The 23724-nt window shown below is 44.7% G+C and overlaps 1 protein-coding gene across 2 annotated transcripts in view; it reads right to left on the reverse strand.

Annotated features, from left to right (window-relative positions):
* GAS6 (growth arrest specific 6) overlaps positions 1 to 23724 on the reverse strand; it is a 96909-nt gene that overhangs the window by 47044 nt on the left and 26141 nt on the right. For both annotated transcript variants that reach the window (XM_066577233.1, XM_066577224.1), the window contains 2 exons: positions 22185 to 22209; positions 17864 to 17926 (listed from right to left, as the gene is read on the reverse strand). In XM_066577233.1, the coding sequence (XP_066433330.1) occupies positions 17864 to 17926; positions 22185 to 22209 (88 nt within the window). The remainder of the gene's footprint in view (positions 1 to 17863; positions 17927 to 22184; positions 22210 to 23724) is intronic.

Raw genomic sequence — 23724 nt, forward strand, 5'->3', positions numbered from 1 at the left:
TGCTAAATTTGATTCATTCCGCCTCCCTCCCACCATACTTTCCCCCTCCCCCGAATTCAATAGGGTCAGTTTCACACAAACGCATTGTAACATGGCCATAGTACAGACATGTTACAGATGACATTGCAACTGTATGGGCACCAGTATTTCACTGCATGGATTTGCCTCAGCTTAAGGTCACTGGATTTTTTCCAAATTGTGCAATAGAAAATACCAATGAATGTAACTAAGGCCTCCTGTCCACGGGCGATATGTCATTGCATTATCCGTGGCGATAATCCAGCCGCAGGTAACACAGTGAACGCTTTCCATAGGCTAACTATGGAAAGTGCAGCCCGACGTCCATGAGCGAAGAATCATAGTGATTCTCCGCTTGCGGGATTAAAATCGTGGGCATGCTGTGATTTGCCACGATTCTCCATGGTGAGCCCATCTGTTAGATAGGCTCATCGCGGAGACCTGTCAGTACTCCCCCGTTCCCCCATGGCGGAATATTACTAGCGACATGCACAGTACAGATTTTCATTTCCCCCCACACCATCGCTAGGCGATGACGTGAGTACCCACAATGTCAATTGTGGATGGACCGTGGGCCGGATTGCTTCCATTAACCTCAATGGAAGCCGTCCGGGCGGACACCGCACAATAATAGAACATGCTGCGATTTTTCCTCTGCTTGCGGAAACCTCAATTGGTTTCCTCAAGTGTGCAGGAAGAATCACTTTTCCATAGCATGCTATGGAAGGTATTTGCTGCGGAAGCTGGGGGCGGACGCCCGCTGTGGATTCTGCAATGCAAATCTAGTCGTGTGCAGCAAGCCTAAGGAGTGAAAATACTCTTGTCTGAACGAGGCCTAAAAAGTGATTAAAAAAAAATTCATATGTACCCCCACAATTATACCAATGTTTCTCTTTACAAACGACACAACAAGAGTTATGGGACAGAAATAATAGTATGCAAGACCATCTCTAGCGCGCTAAAGCGCATTGTTTCCACAACTGGACAGAAGACGTCTTGAGGGATGCTGAATATTAAGCCATGCCTTCAGGAGAGTGGGCCACAGCTCCATGAGATTTATGGGTGCCAGGATCTTGGGTGTGAATGGACCTCTCCACCACATCTCATAAATGCTCAATTGGGCTCATGTGGGGTGAACGTGCAGGGTGTAACATTCATAGGAACTCTTTAGAATGCTTCTCTAGCCAGTTTGGGTCCAATGGTATCCTGCTGGAGTATCCCAGGTCGTGATCATTAAGCTCTGTACTGTTCACTGTGGGTGGTGATTCTTTCTATGAAGTGTTCCCAGTACACAAGTGACACTGTAAATCGAGGAATGTTAAATGCCTGCGCAACTTAGGAAATGGAATGTCTCATCGAACATAATGCTGTCTTGCCATGAGCATGCTGGCCAGGGTTCAACCTCACTCACAAGATAACACCTAACAACTTCTACAGGTGTGGGTGTTGCCAAGCTGTCACCTGAGGCAACGCCACTTTATAATCAATTTACATACTGCTATGCCATCATTTTTGGGGCATGTCAGAATATGTGCATATTTGGCATGATTGTAATTGTAAGAACCTGCAGAATATACTACCATGAAAAAAAAAAAAATGGCAAAATTAGTTTTTTTTTCACCCTACAAAAAAATTAATAGAAATTACACAATTCATTATATGTACCCCCAAAATTATACCATTAAAAAAAATACAACTTGTCATTTAAAAACAGTCCCATGATGAAGGAAGAATAAAAAAAGTCATGGCTTTTGAAGTGTTGAAACCACCACTCCCACCCCATAAACAAAATAAACGGCCATCACAAAGTCACTAAAACTAGGCTTTGTCCTAAAAGGGGTGGACTATGAATGCTAGAGCACTTCTAAAAAACAATATAGCAGTCAGAATGTTTAAAAACCCATTTGTGTCATTATCTGCTGTACAGGCCGTCACTTAGTACTACTCAGGTGCTTTGGTTCAGACCCGATTGGCACCATGGATCTCATCGTCACATATTATTCCGTGGGTTCGTAAATGTGATACAAGTTAGCACCACTATTTTTCAATGCAATTACTTTTGAATTTCAATATTAAGCAGTCACAATTGAAGGAAAGTTGCTGTTCAGTAATGTATGACACGTCAGTGACAGCTGGGGTACCCAGATCCCCCACCAATTGGCTTTGTATTGAACTCCTGGGTGAGCCAAGCAGGCAGCGTTCAATCTCATAGAAAGTCTATGGCTTGTACTCCAATAACCCTGCTCCTCCCAGGAGAAATAACCAAAGAAAGGCAAGTGATTGCTTCAGCATGTCAACAACCAGCTAAACCCCAACCGTTCATAACTTCTGACACCTACTGAAATGCCATTCTGACTGCAGCTCTCAGAAGTCATTAGGCCAGGCTCACATAACCGGTGTGCCACGTGGGCACGCTGTAAGTACATGACAATGCGTACTTGCTATGTGCCGCCAATCCTTATTCACTATTTTGGTGTGTATGTGCAAGTAATACGTGCCAAGATAGAACATGCCGCAATTTTTTTTGCGTACGTATTTCGCGTGGCTTGTGTGAACGGCACAATGAAAGTGCATGGGAGATTACTACTGCGTATTGCGCACACAAAACCTGTGTGGGTAATAGGCAATGAGCATACGGCCGTATGAGCCTGGCCCAAGGAAAATGAATGCAGAAAATTAATGGGTTGCTATGAACCACTACTCCAATGTGAAAATGTGCAAATAGTGCAGTAGAATTTAGGCAATTAGTAATCCATGAACATATGTTTACCCCCTCAGTTCTTTACAGTTTAGGAAACCTCCCCCCATTCTATCTAGACAGGCAGAGAGACAAGAGATCAATAAGATCTTTCCATTATACACTGATTGTTACAATCTCGGAGCTGGTTTTTGTGCCATGTGCTAACTGGTCTGTGAATTATGATCACGTCAAAAATTCCACAGATGTCAGCATGTTGTAGATAAAAGGATCAGGCTTTTTTCAATATGCCCGAGGACTAGATTTAATAACTCTTAAAATGGTATGGTGCTCAAAGTAATGGCATGAGCACGCACTCGTCAACGTTCAGTTATACAGTAGTTTTCTATAAGGGAAGTCTGCTATAATCCTTTAGGCCTCCTTCACATGGGCGACAAGGTCGCACGATTTGGTCGCGTTGCGACAATGCTGCAAGTCACATGTATGTGAAGCCCATGCTTTTCTATGGGTTACTTCACACATTCCTGTGTTGCATTGCACAAAAACTCAATTTTCTTGCAGTGCTATGCAAGTTTGACAGTAGGAAATCCTACTGTCAAACTCTAAAGTAAGCCCTGGCTACAGGACCCCCCCCCAAAAAAAAACAAAAAACAAACAACAGTATACATCACCTTAGAAGTGCTGTCAGATGATGCTGCAGCTTCCTCTCTGTCCCCGGGAATGTTTCTCTGCATCTCTTCTGGCCGGGGATTTAAAAATCCCCGCCTCCTGGAAGCGCTGGCTGTTATTCGCTGACGCTTAGCCAATCACAGCCAGCGCTCGATGAACCAATCACAGCCATTCATAGATTCATTTTTCAATCCCCGGCCAGAAGAGATGAAGAAGAAGAGTGCCGGGGACCGAGAAGAAGCTGGGGTAGAGCTTATATTTCAAGCCCTACACCCCCCAAAAGTCCTCGCATGTGGTGCTACAAAATGGCAGTATCGTGTCACCCATGTGATAACCTAGGATCTCACACACACGGGCGGATTTGAACTGCGGAATCCGCGATCGGCACCTGCGCAGACAATTTACTGCTCAAGTCGCCAATAGAAAAGCATGAGCTTCCGCAGCTCCGTGCACACATGTGGATTTAATTTGCAGATTCCGTGAGTGGAAAATAAATAGCAGCATGCTCCATTTTAGCGCGGATTCCACACAAACAGGCTCCATTGATCTCTATGAAAGCGTTCGATCCGCAATGCATTCGAAATTACACTGCGGATGCAATGCGGATTTGTAGGCAGATACTTCTCAGGTTGCTTGGAGACCAGGCAGAGAGAAGGTGGAAGGGCTTGCGATTTTTCTTCCATGCGGACAATCCGCTGTGAATCCACATACATCTGTGTAGAAAAACCATTGAAACCATGATCGCCCGCAAGCATTTTAAATTACTTTCCGCAATGAATCGCAGGTCTTCTACGGCGGAAATCTGCCTCTGCTGTGTGCGTGAGGCCAGATAGCTCATAAAATTCTCAGACTGACCAGTTTCATATTTTCCGCCAGTCAACATATTTAAGACGTGTGCCATAACCACCAACATATTAGCACCGATAACCCAGTGCACCTACTGTTGACAACTCAATATTATGAAAATCACATGAAAGTTGCATGCACATTTAGCTTAATGCATTCTTATTGATTAGCGATGTCATGCTAGTTACTATCCCAGCCTGTGTATATAATGCGAGGCTGAAGAAGTCTCAATGTCTGCTGTAGTAGACATCCATTAATCACATTACACAAACAAAGAAGAAACTGAATGCATAAATCCAGACTAGCTCCACTACAATACTTGTAGTGGGATCCAACAGCAGAGCCCACCCAAAGATTCTTGTAAACACAGTCATTTGTTGGAAAAGAACAAACTGTGGAACTCCGTGTTAAATATGTATATAAAAACAAAACGAGATGATCACCTTTGTATTTTATTAAACTCCATGAACAATTGACTGGGCACGAGGCCAGAAATGTTTTCAGTGCTGGGAAGTGATTAACTGTTTGTAATGCAGCCAGTTATGATGAGCTAGCGGAGATGGTGGAAGTAAACTGTTACTCAAACAGGCCATTAATTCACAATAAACCTGTGGAAAAAACAATGCTGCAAAATCTGTGGTCAAGTCGTGGTTTTCTGTCTTAAGGTCCTTTTACATGCACTGATTATCGCTCAAAATTCGTTCGAGCGTCCGAAAATGAGCGATGATTGCTACATGTAAAGGCGGCCGTCGTGCACTTTTCATCTGAACAATGACACAATGAATACATGGCGTATACAAGGCAAATAGATGCCAGAAGACCATGGAATCCACTGGGCAGAATCCCATCGACAAACACACACCGGCACTACTACTAAAGTTTACTTTCCTAATAAGGACAGAGATGAGTAGGTACTTTTATGCAAAACCATCGTTAAATCTTTCAATCTTCTGGCAGTAGAGCGATTAAAGGCCCATTTACACGAGCAGATAATCGCTCAAACTATCCGACAGCTTTCAGCGGTTATTTTGCTTAAAAAATAATTGGTATTTAAGTAGCTTCTCAGCTACTTAAATGCCAATTATGTATGTTAATGAAGCCTTCACTAAGCACAGGCTAATAGCCCAAGGCAATTATCTGTGCTCTGATCCTTTGTTCTCCATGAGGGAAACAATGCTATCAGCACTCCCCCCCCCCCCCTTCCCCTTAGTGGAGAACGACTGATAAAACTGATGGCAAAAATCAAGCTCACTTGATTTTAACGATCTGCGAAAAGAGGCCACAATGCGTTTGGCCCGCGCCCATTTACACGCTACGATTATCGCTAAAACGACCGCCAATGAGCGAAGTTTTAGCGATAATCGTCCAGTGTAAGGCCTCATGTCCACGGGGAAAATCAGATCCGCTGCAGATTCTACATGTAGAATCTGCAGCGGGTCCCTCCTGCCCCGCGGACATGAGCGCCGAAAATAAGAATTTAAAAGTATTTACCATCCGGCGCGGGCGACGAAGATCAGCTGTTCCTCACGGCCGGATCTTCATTTTCGGCCGGCGGATGAATTCCTGACGCCGGCGGCACGTCGCCGGCACGTCGCCGACGTGCCGCGCGCATGCGCCGGGCACATCCGCCGAGCCGAAGCAAGGAAGATGCGGCCGTGAGGAACAGCTGACCTTCCCCGCCCGCGCCGGATGGTAAATACTTTAAATTCCTATTTTAGGTCTCCCGCGGATCCGGACGGCTTCCATAGGCTTCAATAGAAGCCCGCGGGAGCCGTCCCCGCGGGAGACCCGCACGAAAATGGAGCATGGTCCGGATTTTTCCATGCTCCATTTTTTTTTAAATGCCTTTTATTGACGATCCGCGGGTATTTATCTACCCGCGGGTGGTCAATGCATCCCTATGGGATGCGGATCCGCGCGCGGGAGATCCGCTGCGGATTTTAAATCACATTTTGCCCGTGGACATGAGCCCTAAATGCGCCTTAAGGCCTCATGTCCACGGGCAAATTATGATTTAAGATCCGCAGCGGATCTCCCGCATGCGGATCCGCATCCCATAGGGATGCATTGACCACCCGCGGGTAGATAAATACCCGCGGATCGTCAATAAAAGGCATTTTAAAAAAAATGGAGCATGGAAAAATCCGGACCATGCTCCATTTTCGTGCGGGTCTCCCGCGGGGACGGCTCCCGCAGGCTTCTATTGAAGCCTATGGAAGCCGTCCGGATCCGCGGGAGACCTAAAATAGGAATTTAAAGTATTTACCATCCGGCGCGGGCGGGGAAGGTCAGCTGTTCCTCACGGCCGCATCTTCCTTGCTTCGGCTCGGCGGATGTGCCCGGCGCATGCGCGCGGCACGTCGGCGACGTGCCGGCGACGTGCCGCCGGCGTCAGGGATTCATCCGCCGGCCGAAAATGAAGATCCGGCCGTGAGGAACAGCTGATCTTCTCCGCCCGCGCCGGATGGTAAATACTTTTAAATTCTTATTTTCAGCCCTCATGTCCGCGGGGCAGGAGGGACCCGCTGCAGATTCTACATGTAGAATCTGCAGCGGATCTGATTTTCCCCGTGGACATGAGGCCTAAGGCCGCCTGCAGACGGCTGGGTCAGATCCCACTGCGAGCCACTGCAGGAACCAGCACGGCACTCACCTCTCCCGCGGCTCCGGCTCTTTGATGTGCCGGCTGCCTGCGCATGTGCAGAGCGAAGTCGGCGGCGGGGAGTGACAGAGATAGAGCATGCCGCGATTTGTTTTCCGCGCATGATTTCACGCGGACAAATTGCAGCCATCTGCCTAGGATTGCATTTTCTAATGAAATCCTATGGCAGCAGCCATGGGCGGAAATTCTGCGGGAAATCCCCCCGTGGAATTTCCGCCCGTGTGCAGGGGGCCTATCTCTGGTGTAAAGGCCGATTTACACGGGCTGATGATCACTCAAAGATCGCTCAAAAGAGAGTTTGAGTGACAGCTTTGGAGATCATTTTGCATAAAAATTAATTGGTATTTAAGCAGCTACTCAGCTACTTAAATACCTAATAGGTATGCAAATGAAGCCTTTCCTGAACACAGCTAATAGCCCAGGCTAATATCTGTGCTCAGATCCTTTTGTTCTCCAGGGAAAACAATGCTATCAGCACTCCCCGTGGAGAACTACTGATAAAAGTGAGTGACGATTTTTATGTTAGACTGAATTTAACGATCAGCCGAAAAGCAGACGATGGGCGCACATTTACACGCACCGATGATCGCTAAAATGATCGCCGATTAGCGATTTTTTTTGTGATCATCATCTGGTGTAAATGGGCCTTAGGCTGCATTCCCACGAATGTATATTGGCTCGGTTTTCACGCCGATCCGATATACGTCGTCCTCATGTGCAGGGGGGGGGGGGGGAATGGAAGAGTCAGGAGCAGGAACTGAGCTCCTGCCCCCTCTCTGCCTCCTCTCCGCCCCTCTGCACTATTTGCAATGGGGAGAGGCGGGATGGGGGCATGGCTAATTCTTGGCACTTAGCCCCGCCTCCTTTCATTGCAAATAGTGCAGAGGGGCGGAGAGGAGGCAGAGAGGGGGCGGGAGCTCAGTTCCTGCTCCTGGCTCTTCCATCCTCCTCCCCCTGCACATAAGGACGACGTATATCGGCTGGGCATGAAAACTGAGCCGATATACGTTCGTGGGAATGCAGCCTTAAGTGTGCCAATTAAGCATACGCTGAATGCAGTTAATAGCCCGAGGTCTATTTTCTGCGCTCAGATCCTTTGTTCTCAACGGGGAAACAATGCTACCAGCACTCCCCGTGGAGAACTGCTGATAAGAGTGAAGGATGATTTTTAGGTTGGACTGAATATAACGATCACCTAGCAGTGCCCGAAAAGCGCATGGTGGGTGCATATTTAGATGCAACCATTATTGCCAAGACGATCACCGATTTTTTTTGCGATCATCGGCTGGTGTAAATGGGCCTTAAAGGGGCCTCTAGATATGCACTTGAGTTTAACATGTATCTGCAAGCAAATTTAAGGCCCATTGAGACACAGCGATTATCACTCTTTTGAGTGATAATTGTTGTGCCATTTACAGCGCAAGATCATCGCTCAAACATTGAGTGATCACTCTGCACTCCGGAGAATGCAGAGAACAAGCGGGGGGCCGCTTGTTCTGTGCATCCAGATGTTCCCTGCTGGGAGCACCCGGCTGTCATACAGCCAAGCGCTGTCAGGGGATGATGCAGAAGACAAGTAGGGTGTCACCACTTGTCTTCTGCATCCAGCTGTTCTCCGCTCGGAGTGCCCGGCTGCGTATGCGTTCTTCATACCCAGCCTGTCATTAGGGAGCGGGATACAGCTGAAACAATAGTATCAGCTGTATCCCACTGTGAATTATAGAATCACAGAATGGTAGAGTTGGAAGGGACCTCCAGGGTCATCGGGTCCAACCCCCTGCTCAGTGCAGGATTTACTAATCCCTGATAAGGCTTATAGTCGTCTTTCAGCACGCTGAAAGACAACGATGAGCGATGGTTTAATGAAAACTGCACGATGTCAGTGCAGTTAGACACAACAATGATCGCTCAAAAGATGGCTTTGAGCGATTTTTGAGCGATAATCGTTGTGTCTAAATGGGCCAATTGTGCAAATCTGCATAAGGATTTCCCAAAGTAGACTCCGCATCAGGAAGTGACATGTCCCCCTTTTCCCCACATGCAGATTTCGATTATCTTGGACTTCCTCAACCAATCTGCTGTCATTTCAGCCATGTGAATGCAAGAGTGATTCGCAACCAATACATAATATAAATAATTTTTATTTTTTTTTGGTTTTGTACAGTGCGAATTTGACCTCTTTAAACATAGGCGGTTATAGCTCTACCAAAATACAGGGATTAAATGCGGATTATATGCAGATTTTGATGCTGATTTGCACAAAAATCTACAGCGGATATTTTTGCTGCAGAAAATCCATAAGTAATGAGTTATTGCCAATATGCCCTGTCTTTTCTATACTGAATACTTTATGGTGTTGGGGCATGCACATAATCTTTGGGTGCTAGCCAATTGGCCAACAGCAGCTCTTCCCGCCTCCCAAGTCCCAGTTCAAATTCCTGCTCTTCACTCCACTACAGATTTGGTTCAAATCCACTTCAAAATTCGCATGTAACACGTGGATTTTGATGTAGATTTTGGTGCGGGTTTTGACGTACCCAAAATGCCCCATGTGAAGGATCAGCAGTGTGCATGTTGCATTTCATCCAATTTTTCCAAGGCCACTTGCACCTTTCTTTCCCACACGAAAACACTGAAGTTGCCCAGGAGTCCCAGCAATGCTGTGAACATAGTGCAAGTCACGGGTGACTCAGTCCTCATCCTCAGCTCTGTATTACTGCTCAGTGTGCATTTAGGTAAGCTTCACTGACAACGGTGATCTCATTTTTAGCTCTAAACATAGAAATTGCACACTGAACTATAATACAGGGGTGTAAATAAAGGAAAACTTCAGCAACTTCTGAGGAATATTTTAGGATACTCCATGACTAGCTAGTGTGACATTTTTTATGAAAAAGGCACAATATTAATTTGATTTGTGTAGCTTCCTGGTAGATAATAGTGCGATACAGTAAACAAGAATAATAATGACAGCTTTGAGCTTCCCTTCGTTACACACAGATAAATATGGGCCCAATATGCTGGAGATTTTTTAGACATTTTACTCACTGGAGAGAAATATTGAGTAAAGCATGTTATTGTGTTACACACTTTAATTCCCTCCTCAGTAGTTCTGAAAAATACATGGAAAAAGGGACTAATAGCAGTTGTACATTGCAAAACATTAAGGGGTATTTGGGGCTTTTACAATGGATAACCTATCCCCTGTAAAGGTCATCAGTAGTTGATCCAACGGGAATTCGCCGCTCAGGAACCCCATCCACCAACTGATCTTCTGGCCCTCTGTTGGTATGGTGGGGCCAAATGTTGTCATCAGTGGTCAGGACCGACCCTGGCCTAATGAGGAACAGGAAGTATAATAGAAGCACAGTGCTCCCATTGATTTTAATGGGAGTAAAGTTGTTGACTACATTTCTTCCCCTGACCTTTCATGATTTTTCCATGTTCTGCTTCAGAATTTTCAATCTGCCCGTGTGTAAAACTACCTAAAGGGTAACCAGACATCCCAATTTAGGGTGCACACGGACGAATTTGCATTGCGGAATCCAGAGTGGGCGTCCCCTTCCGGAATTCTGCAGCAAATACTGCCCATAGCACGCTATGGAAAAGTGATTCTTCACGCACACGAGCGGAAACTAATTGTGGTTTCAGCTCGGAGGAAAAAAATCGCAGCATGCTCCATTTTTTGCGAGGATTCCGCACGGACAGTTTCCATTGAAGTCAATGAAAGCCATCCGATCTGCAGTCCTTCCGCCAATTGATATTGCGGGAAGTTCGCAGGAGTTTAAAAAAGAAAAGTCTGTACTGTGCATGTCCAATGGCGAGCTGTGCGGACCATCTGCAGTACAGAGAAGAGAAAAAGAAAGCAGGTATCTGCGGTTGTCGCTGCTGCCAGGTCCGCATGCGGAATCCAACCCGCCTGTGTGCATGCGGCGTTAAGTGAGACAGTCCCACTTTGGGACCCTGCGTTCTGCTTTCCCCAGGGTCCCAAGTGGGACAGCCATTTATCCTGCTTTCAGGATGCGGGCGTCACCATGAAGGTGATTACCAGCCGAAGTGCCAGGGTTCACAGCTGGTTATCACTCACTGCTGTGGGACACACACACACTGATGGCAGTGTGTGCACCCAGGATCATCCTCCCTTGACCTCTCCTCATTGGTTCCACAGGAGAAGAGGAAAGGGGAGGAGGAGTCCACTCTGCCATCAGTGTGTGCATCCCACAGCAGCGCCGAGCGAAGGTGCAGCGGCACTCTGAACAACAGGAGGAGGTGAGTATATCGGTCTCAGGGGGGGCTCTATTACTACTGTGGGGAGGGGGGTCACTGTTATTACTGTGGTCGATATAGGGGACACTATTAGTAATAGTGTCCCCTATATCAGCCCCAGTAGTAGTAGTATTACTACTGAGGCCACTGTGAGGGTCACTATTACTACTGGGGCCAATATAGGGGACACTATTACTAGTCGTCCGCAGGGCTCATGGGTGCAACAAATAGGCAACGGTACCTGCTCCGACATCTACACTGAATGGAACAATGCTCTTAGTCGTGATCATTCAAGATCGGCGCTACGAACCCTTGTCGTCCAAGCAAGATAACTATTACTACTGGAGCAATATAGGGGACACTATTACTATTGGGGCCAATATAAGGGTGAGTATTACTACTGAGGTCAATACAGGAGACAGTATTACTACTGAAGACACTGTGGGGGGCACTATTGGTACTGAGGCCGATATAGGGGACACTATTACTAATGGGGGCCACTAAGGGGGTCACTATTACTACTGAGGCCACTGTGGGGGTCACCATTACTATTAAGGCCACTACGATTACTGCGGCTGATATAGAGGACACTTACTACTGGGGATACTGTGGTGGAGGGTCACTATTACTACTGAGGACACTGGGGGGGGGGGGGTCACTATTACTATTGAGGCTGATATAGGGGACACTATTACTATTGAGGCTACTCTGCATGTGGCAGCATACCCCAAGCAGACTTCGGGTATGTTTGCAAGTGGCAAAAATGCTGTGGAATGTCTGCAGCTGAAATTTTTGCAGCAAATTCCACAATTCCACATCCAAAAAAAATCCATTGGTGTGGATTTTGACTGGACATCAGCTGTATCTGCAACAGAGTTCATACTATGCGGTATTCCCCTCCCCTCCTCCGAGGGCTTCCCAAAGTCAGCTCTCCCCACAGACCAGTTCCCAGTGGTCTGGTTAGGTGTGGCGCCGCTGGTATGTGATGCTGGTACGGATTTTGACAGTTTTTTTGGATGTGAAAATGCTGTGGGAATTGCTCCCTGTCTTTTTTGAAATGGCCCAGTATTCTTTATAATGGCGGAGGTAAAATCATAGGTTGTGATAAGCCCCACCCCTTGACCACACCCCTTTCTCTCACTTTTACCCTGAGAAAATCTAGTCCCCTTACTTATAAGCAACTGCAACAATGTGTCTCAACACATTTCTCTGTATCAATCAGACAGGAAAACTGCCTCAGGGATAAATCTGCAGCAGGGTTTTGGCCAGTACAGTCAGGAAATGTCTATGCATGTCTGCAGACGCATGTGGTAAAAAAAGCACATAAAGTGTTTACAGTGCATTGCTTGAGTGTTTGTGTGCAAAACTATTGCCCTGTTTAAAGGGGTTGCCCCACTTTTAGCTGTTTTGCTGCAGGAAGCAGACAGCTCCATACACTGCACAGTGGCCCAGGTTGGTATTGCGGGCTGAGTCTTATTTGAAGTGAATGGACAGCCTGCAGTACAACCAAGGCACGTTCCTGTGCAGTCCAATACCTACATGCAATGGACACTGCATGTCTGATTCTGGTCTGTGACCGGAATAGGAGATACTACAATAAAAAACAGTCATGTGAATAGCCTCAATAGCTATAATGGGTCCGTGTGCTGCCCATGAGATACATAGACAGCACTCTGATAGGAAAATCCACTGTCTGAATGTGCCGTAAGGGTGGTTTCACATGGCTTATAAAAATTGTGCGATTTTCATGCAATGCAGGGGTGAGTAAAAACGAAGAATTATGAAACCAATGATTTTCACTGATGCGATGTTGCGGGAAAAAAAAAAATAAAAATCTTTCTGTGATGTGAGATTTTTTTAATCTCCTATGTTTCCCTGTGGAGCCTTCTTTTTAAATCGCATTGCAACGCACGAAATTGCAATTTTTGTGTAATGCGTTTTTAACATTAAAAAGTCCTATTGAATTTTGCGATAAAAATTGCGCAATTTTATCGCAGGCGGCAGCGATGCAATATTATTCTTAAGAAATAGCATTGCTGATGCTCAAAAATCATGTGAGTAAAGATGTGATTTTACCACGATTTTATCGCCTGTGTGAGAGGCCATCATTCGGTCCTTCCATCCAGCTGTGCGACAATCACACAGCAGCTTTTTCTAGAGTAGAATACAAGGCGGCGGCTGTGCTTTGATTGGTTGATATGGATAATAATGACAGTTTCATAAATCTTTTCAATGTATTTCGAGGAGAAACAAGGTGTTTTAGGGAAATATAGTCATATAGGCCGCTCGCTTCACACTGGAAAGAGAGAGAGACAGTCATGGAGGACCAGAAGCCAAAAAGGGCAACAGGAAAGTAGCCAGTGAGCGTCTGGGAGCATTATTTAGGCTACTTAACATATGCTAGTAGGCTAAAGGGCTTTCCAAAAAAGATTAAAATTCTGGGATAACCCCTTAAGAACCAGCGTGTTTTGGTCCTAAAGGGTCAGATACTTTTCGGGGACTTTACTCATGCGGTGGTTTTACTGCCCTATTATTTTTCTTCAGCTACCAAAATTATTTTTACTGCGTTTTCCCCCTATGAACTGTAGGGCTATTTTTTTTCACTAACTTTTTTCCCTGTTTGTTTTATTAGGGTAAAAAGCAATTATAAATGAAAATCTTTTTTCTTTTTTTAATTTGCTTATCTCTAAAATTAGTATATTTACACTAATGGGTTCCTTATTTTGTTCACGATGTTTTGATATATCATTTGTGTCGTTTTGGAGTACAGGGTGCCTATGACGACGGTTTTGGTTGGCAGCAGTTCGTTTTCTTTTTTATGTTGAATATGTAATTTTTTGAAACTTTTTGTAACTATTTTCTTCTTTCTCTCTGCACTACCTAGCGCTCATTGAGCACTACATAGTCTGGAAAGGAGAAGACAAAAGCAATTAACCTTCTCCTTCTGGTCCCCGGCTAACACTAACAGCCGAGGACACGATTTCCTCCTGCTTGATTGCAGGAGCCTTAGTACTGCGACATACTTCTGCTATTGGCCAGGATTAAAGCCCAGGACAAAGCATCATAAATTTAGCACACTTGATCGTAAAAAGGGTTAAGACCGTTATCACCATGCTCTGGCAGCCATTATACTCTGTATCTCATGTGGAGGAAAATGATTTAAATTTAGAGCTGTGTGTCTGCCTCAATTGAATCGTAGAATGGTAGTGAGAATGGACCTCCAGGGTCATTGGGTCCAACCCCCTGCTCAGTGCAGGATTTACTAAATCATCTCAGACAGATGTCTGTCCAGCCTTTGTTTGAACACTTCCATTAAAGGAGAACTCACCACCTCCCATGGTAACCTGTTCCACTCATTGATCACCCTCACTGTCAAAGTTTTTTCTGATATCTAATTTGTGTCTCCTCCCTTTCAGTTTCATCCCATTGCTTCTAGTCTTTCCTTGTCCAAATGAGAATAGGACTGATCCCTCTACAAATATCTGAAGGGCTGTCACACTGCAGACAGCTATTAAGTCTCCTCTCAGCCTTCTTTTTTGCAAGCTAAACATTCCCAGATCCTTTAACCGTTCCTCATAGGACATGATTTGCAGACCGCTCACCATCTTGGTAACTCTTCTCTGAACTTGCTCCAGTTTGTCTATGTCTTTTTTAAAGTGGGGTGCCCAGAAGTGGACACAGTATTTCACATGAGCTCTGACTAAGGCCTTAGTCAGACGGGTGTTTTTTCGCGCGATTTGCGCATCGCATGTCGCATGCGCAAATCGCATGACCGGTGGCGAAAAATCGCGGGAAAAATCTGCACCTAGCCGCGTTAATCGTCGCAGCAAAACGCCCGTCTGACCGGAGAAAAATCGCCGTGCGCATCAAAATGCGCATGAAACTGAGACTGACCAGCGAAAAAAATGATTTTGGCGCGCACATAAAACGCCGAACGCAGATAGGCGCGATCTGCGAATCGTCGTGTCCTATAATTTATCGCATATCCGCATAAAAAGCGGACATGTGACCGATACCATAGCGAACCATTGGTTCTTTATATGCGCAAATCGCATGCGCATGCGCAAATCGCGCGAAAAAACGCCCGTCTGACTAAGGCCTAAGGAAGAGTAGAGGGGGATAATGACCTCATGTGATCTAGACTTTATGCTTCTCTTAATACATCCCAGAATTGTGTTTGCCTTTTTTGGCTGTTGCATCACATTGTTGACTCATGTTCAGTCTATGATCTATTAGTATACCCAAGTCTTTTTTACATGTGCTGCTGCTTAGCCTGCACCATCTTTCGAAGAGGGTCCCAAAGTAAGAGCAAAGTCAAGGGTCATACATAAAACTAACTGGACAACTCTTGTAATGAGTTATGTCAGGCTATGCGTGCATTTTCCTTGTTTACAGTTTCAAAGAGGAAACTTCTAGAAAGTGTGGGTTTCTGTTTTACAGAAACACTGATGTGATCAGGTGCAGCCTTTCTGCAGTCAACAAGCGCTGCTTGGAAGTCTTATCTTGCAGCTGTGCAGTGAGTTTCAGGGAAATGAGGAAGGAACTGATGAATCAGTGTGGAATGTCAGATATTTGCTGAATGAGCTTTTATAAGTGAACTATTGAGCAGATTCCAATATCAACAAAATAGCTGATATAACTCAGAGTCCACTAACAACAATTACATAAAGAAGTTTTGATTTGATATCCTATTTTCAAATTCCACACTGACTTTTGGATCAGCTAATGTTTCATACTGATTTAAAGGGACCCTTCAGTCAGGAGCTCAAAATTGGTACGTACATGCAAGTCAGCCCCTACAGGGGATGGTTACATGCTATTTATTGCTCTGTGACGGCTTTTTGCTCAGCTCTATTAGGACAGAGCTGTGATTTGTGACTATAGTTTAGCTACAGTACGTAATCTGGAGCGGGCATCCACCTCTGGATTCCGCAGCAATATCCCTCCATAGCACGCTATTGAAAAATGATTCTTCCTGCACATGAGTGGAAACCAATTGCAGTTTCTGCTCGCAGATGAAAGAAAAAAAATATAATAATCGCAGCATGCTCTATTTTGACGTGGTTTGAAGTCAATGGAAGCCGTCCGACCAGCAGCCCGTCCGCAATGTCAATTGATGCACATCACAGAGGTGTGGGATGAGTATGACACAGGCTTGGGAAAGGAGCACACTGCAAACCCAACGACTGCAGGCCTTGGTCGAAGCTAACCACGGCATGTAAGCAGTCAACTGCAGGTGAAGGCTTCCCAGGCTGCCATGTGTTTAAACCTAATATGCCCATGTAAAAGTATTGCTGTATTTTGTAGATGCAATTAATCGGTCACAAGTTTACTAGAAAAAAGATAAAACAACAAAAAAAAAAGTAAAGAAACAAAAACAAAAAAAAACCTTTCCCATTAAAAAAATTGTAAACAATAAAAAAAGCATAATTGGTATCACTGCAACCCTTAAAGTTCAAAGTATTTTATTACATTATTAGGGCTTATTTAGACGACCATATATCAGCCGCGTATTCACGCCGGACGATATATGGCGTCCCTCTCTGCAGGGGTAGGAGGAGAGCAGTGCCCTGAGCTCCCGCCCCCTCTCCGCCCCTCGGCACTATTTGCAATGGGAGGGGCAGTACGTGGCGGAGCTAACTCACAGAACCTAGCTTCACCCCCGTCCGGCCTCCTCTCATTGCAAATAGTGCAGAGGGGTGGGGAGGAGGCGGAGAGGGGGCAGAAGCTCCGTGCACTGCTCCTGGCTCTTCCAGCCTCCTCCCCCTGCAGAGAGGGACGCCGTATATCGGCCGGCGTGAATACCCAGCCGATTTATATATATATATATATCTCCATTACTGTACTGACCTGTAAAACACATTTTTTACCACATCATAAACACTGTAAAATTTTAAAAAAAATAAACAGAAAACTGGTGCAATTGTTTTTTCCCACAGCGGATTCCGGCAACCCTGCATATCTGTCATTCTGTACTGCAGATGATCACAGCAAGCCGCCGTCTGACATGCGCAGTACAGATTTTTTTCTAAACTCCTTCTTTTCCCGCAGAATCCCCAGCCCATTCGCAATGTCAACTGCAGGCAGGCTGCGGGTCAGACGGCTTCCATTTACCTCAATGGAAGCGGTCTGTGCGGACACCGCAGGTACATAGAGAATGCTGCGATTTTTCCTCCTGCGATTGGAAACTGCAATTGGTTTCCGCTCGTGTGCAGGAAGAATCACTTTTCCATTGCATGCTATGGAAAGTATTTGCTGCGGAACCCGGAGGCGGACGCCCGTTGCGGATTCCGCAGCAAAAAGCCGCCCGTGTGCAGGTGGCCTAATATGTTGGAAGCACCGAAGGGAGAATATTTCTACAAAACTATAACTTGTCAATACTGCATTAAAAATGTAATTAAATGTTCAAAAACACTTTAAGGCCACATTCAGATGGCCGTTATGGAATTAGTGCCTGGGAATCTTGGGCACTATCCGATCTGCATGGCCTATACTCATACGAGATACGGAGCAGAATAGGATATACAGTGATTTATTTCCATCCGTCTGTGTAAAACGTCACCCATGTGAATAGCCTCATGGGCTCTATTAGGTCCCGGTGTGATCCATGAATACACATACAGCACACAGAAGGGAGATGCAGCCATCTGAATAAGGCTGGAGGATGAGTAAAAGGATTTTGCAGAAAGGCAAGCATGACTTACTGTGGATACATGTAGAGAGATCTGGGTCTTTCCTGTCTGTAAAGGCATACTTCTCAAAGCATTCTGGAAAACAGAGGTTTCACATCATGTAGTCTATACAATATGGTAATTTAAATACATCAATGAATAATTCATGGGTGTCATCTACATATTCCAAAACTAATATAGCAGGCCTCAAGTATAACACTGACTCAAACTGCTGGAAAACCAATGAAGGCAAAACTGTTATAATGTCGGATTATAATAGGGCAATAGGGGCAGCTGCATCGGGCCCACAACCGACCAAATTACCTCTATTGATAATCCGCTGCTAGTGAAATGTTACATTCACCTGTGCTGCTCCCAGTCTCTGCAGTCCACGCTGCCAGCACTGCTCACCCGCAGTGTGACACACACTGGCCTCAACGATCACATGATCCCTCTACCTGGAAGTGAGCTTTGCTGGCAGTGTGGACTGCAGAGGCCAGGAGCAGCATAGGCGAGTCCAACCGAGTGGGGGGGACAGAGGCCTATGATGGGCATCATAACTGAGTGGAGGCCTGTGAGGGGAATAACTACCTATTATCACTGAATGGGAGCTTTTGAGGGGGATTATTACTGAATGGGGCATTACTTCTTAGTAGGAATCTATATAGAGCATTATTACTGAGTGGGGGCCTGTGAAGTACATTATTACTGAGTTGGGGCCTATATGGGGTGCCATTACTAAGTAGGGGCCTATATGGGGCATTCTTGCTAAACGGATGCCTGTGACTGGTATTATTACTGAACGGAGCCTGTGAGGGGGATTATTACTGATTTGGAGCCTATGTGGAGCATTACTACTGAGTGGGGGCCTATTTGTGGCATTATTACTGAGTGAGCGCATAGGGGGAGCATTATTATTAAGCGGGGCACTTTTACTGTGTTTAAGAAATGAAGAGTGGCACCTACTATGTGGGGTCTACAGGGAGCACTAAAGGAGGGATACGATTACTGATAGTAGTGATGCCACCTCAGATGGCATCACTACTATCTGTGGCACGATGAATGGGGAGATTATGCGCAAGTTTGTAAAATGAATTGAGGAGTTACAGATGTCGGTTTGTCAAATTCAGCAGAGACAAGTTATGACCGGAAGAAGTGATCACGATGGCCTGGGCCGGTTGAAGTAAAAAGGGAAAGTGAATGACTCCAGTCAGAGGAGAGGTCACCTGTGATCACTGGATATAACGATACTGTAATCATTTATATGGTCTGTAAAGTGCCTGTGTAGATCTGGTATATATGGTCACTGTATGAGGGTTGGGGGTGTATTATTGGTCCTCGTAGTGTTTTTTCCAGTAACACTATGGTGACATAATGTGGTCACAGTTTGGGGGTACTATTTGGCTCTCATATAGTCTTCTTATTGGTAATATTGAGCTTTATTCAGTGTGTTGGTATTATTCACTATCTGGTGGTAATATGTGATGGTGTGACGATATGCAGGGTTACTATTGGTAAGATTGGTCTTGGCATAGTGGGTGTTGTTGAGTGACAGTATGGAGTTAATATTATGGTCCATGATCATTACAGTGACACTGTGTGTGGGGTTGATTTTTAGCCCATTAACAGGGCTAAATCCATGTGCATATTTGTAGCGGACTTGCCACAGATTTCTGCCGAGTTTCTCTGGGCGGATTCAGTGCAGAAAATTTTGCAAAATCAGAACCAAATCTCCTACATTGTTTTTCATGGGTTGATTTGTATTGCCTAATGCAAATGGAACCGTTTTGGGGTACATAATGTATTGTATAACTTGTTACATCTTTCTTTGGGGACAAGGGGATGAAAAAAAAAACAAACAATAATTCCACAATGTTTTTTGGTTCACGACATTCACTGTGCAGTATACATTACATATCTTCCTAACCAAAATGTCTTTCAGGATAAAGTTATCAAAATATATCTATAGCTAATATAGTGGGTTTTTTGTTTGTTTTTTTTCTATTTTTTATATATGCAGATTAAAAAGAGAACACATTTTTAATATTTTCTTGTGTCATTATGTTTACCATGCTGTTGTGTTCACTTTATTGTATGGCTTATTACAGATATAGTGATACTAATTATGTAAAGAGTTTTGTTTTATAAATCTAAGGCAAGTGGTAAGCGGAAAAAAAAGGTGATTTTTGGATTTATTTGCAATTTTTTTATTTTTCAAAACACTTTGTTTTTGTTCTACGTTTTAGCATGAGACTTGAACATATGATCCTCGGATCACTCAGAGTATACTGCAATTCCCTCAGGGCTCCTGAACACTGGCGAGAACGAAATCGGATTGTGATTCAAGACCCGATATCGCTTTCGCAAACCTTCTAAGACCCCTGGATGTGAGACACTTTCATGTGAAAACAGCCTCGCATCACTGCAGGAAATCCCTTCATCCCATTGCTTTCAATGGGACAGCAGCTGTGTTAAGTGATGAGGGGATGACGGAATTCCCTGCCACTGCTGTCACAGCATCGGCAGAGGATCACAAAGCTCACCCATCGCTTTCAATGCTGCCCCCGGCCTCATGGAAAGCAATTGGTGATAGCGCTAAAACAATGGACAGGCTGCAACTTGTTTCCCACATTGCAGCGCAATGCGGTGCCATGCAGGGAAATATCGCAAGTGTGAATGAACCCATTCAAAATTTTGGCCAGAATACAAGAGTTATGAAATTATTTTTCCATGCCATGCTCTTTTGGAGGTAGCGGTTCCATGGGAGGAGAAACATTTATCTTGGGTTTCCATATTAGTAAAAATCTGGATATCAAGAAACTTGTATGTTCCCTATGGTTCCCTTTCACTTGCATTGGTAGAACAAACCACTGAACTATTGGTAAGCTTCATATTCCTTTAATTCTGTCTAAAGTAAGCACTTTTTCAAGTCACCAACTAACAACTGTTGGATCTGATGGACATTTCCATCTATGAAATTTCTGTCAGCAGGGAAGCGTTTCCTTCAAGCTCCTGGTGGAGCAGCACTGTACTAAGGGCAGTGCCGTGCAGTAGGCAGTAATATCTACTGTAAATGAAATGTTTCTATGAGCAATTACATATAGCGCTCAGTGATCAAACCTGAAGACGTTGTCATTTGAAATAGGTATCATTGTAGATAATAATAATCTTTATTTATATAGCGCCAACATATTCCGCAGCGCTTACAAGACAGGGGAAATAACACAAGACCACGGTTACATGAAGTAATCAATTGATGGAAACCGTAGTGGTGAGGGTCCTGCTCCAGCCAGCTTACATACTACAAGTAGTAGGGTGCTACAGAAGGTAAAGGGGCTGCAGATCTGCACGGTAAGGCGAGATGGAGAGTGTGGGATACTATACACACAGATAATGGTCAGGCCGTATAATGGCGGAATCGGTATGACTGTAGGAGGCGGTTGATTACGGCTTGCAGGAACTGCAGTCAGCTGGGCAGGGAGCATGTTATCAGGCAGAGTACAGAGGGGTTTGGTTTAGGGGATATGGTATGCCTCCCTGAAGAGGTGCGTTTTTAGCACATGCCTAAAGTTTAATGTGTCAGTGATTGCCTGGATATCTTTTGGTAGCGCGTTCCAGAGGACAGGGGCTGCTCTTGAGAAGTCTTGGAGGCGGGAATGAGAGGTCTGAATTAAAGGGGCACTTGGTCTGATTTCATTAGCAGAGTGGAGGGCGCGGGCTGGCTGGTGAATTGAGATGAGGGAAGCAATGTAGGGCGGGGCGGTGCTGTGGAGCGCTTTGTGGATGACGGTGGGGAGTTTAAATTGTATTCTGTATTTGACGGGCAGCCAGCTTTCTTTATATGTTCGAATTATTGTATTAGATGCTCTGCTATATTTGAAAACTCAGAGAGTAGGGTTCATCACAGGGTTTTTTTTCTTGTAAAAAAAAAACTGTGCAGTTTTCGTTGCAGTTTTTTTGAGCCAAAGCCAAAAGGCAACTCAAAGAATATGGGAGTTATAAAAGGTAAGACTTCTTTGTCCTGCTGGATCAATATGAGGTTTTGGTTAAAAAAAAAAAAGGCTTAAGACACTGAAACAAAACTGAGGCTATTTTTGGGGGAAAAAATCTGTGCGTGAAGCCACCCATCAAACTACACTTTCTTTGCGTAAATATACTGCGTCCAAGCTGAATATGTCAACAACACCTGTCAGTACCAATAGTAACCTCTCACACCTCTATCAAAACAGCAGAAACAGCTTAACCATCTAATTCATCACAAGCAGTTACCAATCACAGTGACATAGAATGGCTATTCATTTCTGATTTCACAGTCTGCGAATCAAAAATTATCTAAAAGACAATTAGCACTTACCTAAGTATCTGGGATAAAAATATTCCTGTAAAAAGAAATAAAGGAATCCATTAATTTAACCATGTATGTGCTTAACAGTCGTAGTCTAAAACTAAAACAATTTACGGTAAATGTATGCAGAAATTAATATCTTTATAAATACTGCTCCAAAAGTTTTAGATTAGATTTACACAAGTTGAAGATAACACTTCTGCCCAGTGTTCTTGGCCCTCATTTGTATGAGGAATGCCCTTTAAATAGCGATAGATAAATTAATAAATAACTAAAAGTTAATTTTTCACAATTCAAAAGACCTACTAGACTTGCCTGCAGGTGAATGTAGCCTGTATACATAAGAGGACATTTAGGGCAAGAGAAAAGCCGACTAAATTGTAGGATTATAAAGCACAAAAGGGGGAAATTCATTAAAAATGAGGTTTTACACGGCAATCTAAAACTAATGCTCATTGGATAATTTTGCACCACTTTTACTAAAAGGCGTATACACTTTAATAAAATGTTTCACAGTTTGATCTGCCTTGAAATCCACAACAGCTCATAGATTTGCGCTACAGTGGCATTACTTTCTTGCTTTAAAATTAGTATGTTAAAATGTGGAGAACATGCCCATTTTCCCATTAACCCCACCCACTTTTCTTGCCACTGTGCAAAACGAGTGGCAGAAAAGTTATAAATTTGGGCGAAAATATGGCATGTGCCTTGATTTGTGACTTTTCTTTGCAGAAAAGTGATGTAAATCAATTAATAAATTCCCTTAAAAGAAAACTTAGAAAACTTTCCCCCCCTTATCAGCCGATTTGAGAACCTCCACTAGCAGCTCTTAAAGGAGATGTCCCGCGCCGAAACGGGTTTTTTTTTTTTTCAACCCCCCCCCCCCGTTCGGCGCGAGACAACCCCGATGCAGGGAAGTAAAGGAAGCTTACCGGAGCGCTTACCTTAATCCCCGCGCTCCGGTGACTTCAATACTTACCGCTGAAGATGGCCGCCGGGATCCTCTGTCTTCGTGGACCGCAGCTCTTCTGTGCGGTCCACTGCCGATTCCAGCCTCCTGATTGGCTGGAATCGGCACGTGACGGGGCGGAGCTACACGGAGCCGCTCTCTGGCACGAGCGGCTCCATAGAAGACTACAGAAGACCCGGACTGCGCAAGCGCGGCTAATTTGGCCATCGGAGGCCGAAAATTAGTCGGCACCATGGAGACGAGGACGCTAGCAACGGAGCAGGTAAGTATAAAACTTTTTATAACTTCTGTATGGCTCATAATTAATGCACAATGTATATTACAAAGTGCATTATTATGGCCATGCAGAAGTGTATAGACCCACTTGCTGCCTCGGGACAACCCCTTTAAATACAGGTGAGCTCTCAGAAGGTTCATAATAGCTTTACTAAAGGTAGCTGACATGAACAGATAAAATAACCAGAAGAGAAAATGTCCTTAGTAGTGTAAAGTCCCTTTTATGTGGGACATACTTTTCTTTGCAGGAGGAGTTCGGAGGAAAAGGTTTACGTTATATATCCCTGTTAAATGATATTATGA

The sequence above is a fragment of the Eleutherodactylus coqui genome, chromosome 1 (assembly GCF_035609145.1).
Source record: "Eleutherodactylus coqui strain aEleCoq1 chromosome 1, aEleCoq1.hap1, whole genome shotgun sequence".
Classification (NCBI taxonomy): Eukaryota; Metazoa; Chordata; class Amphibia; order Anura; family Eleutherodactylidae; genus Eleutherodactylus; species Eleutherodactylus coqui.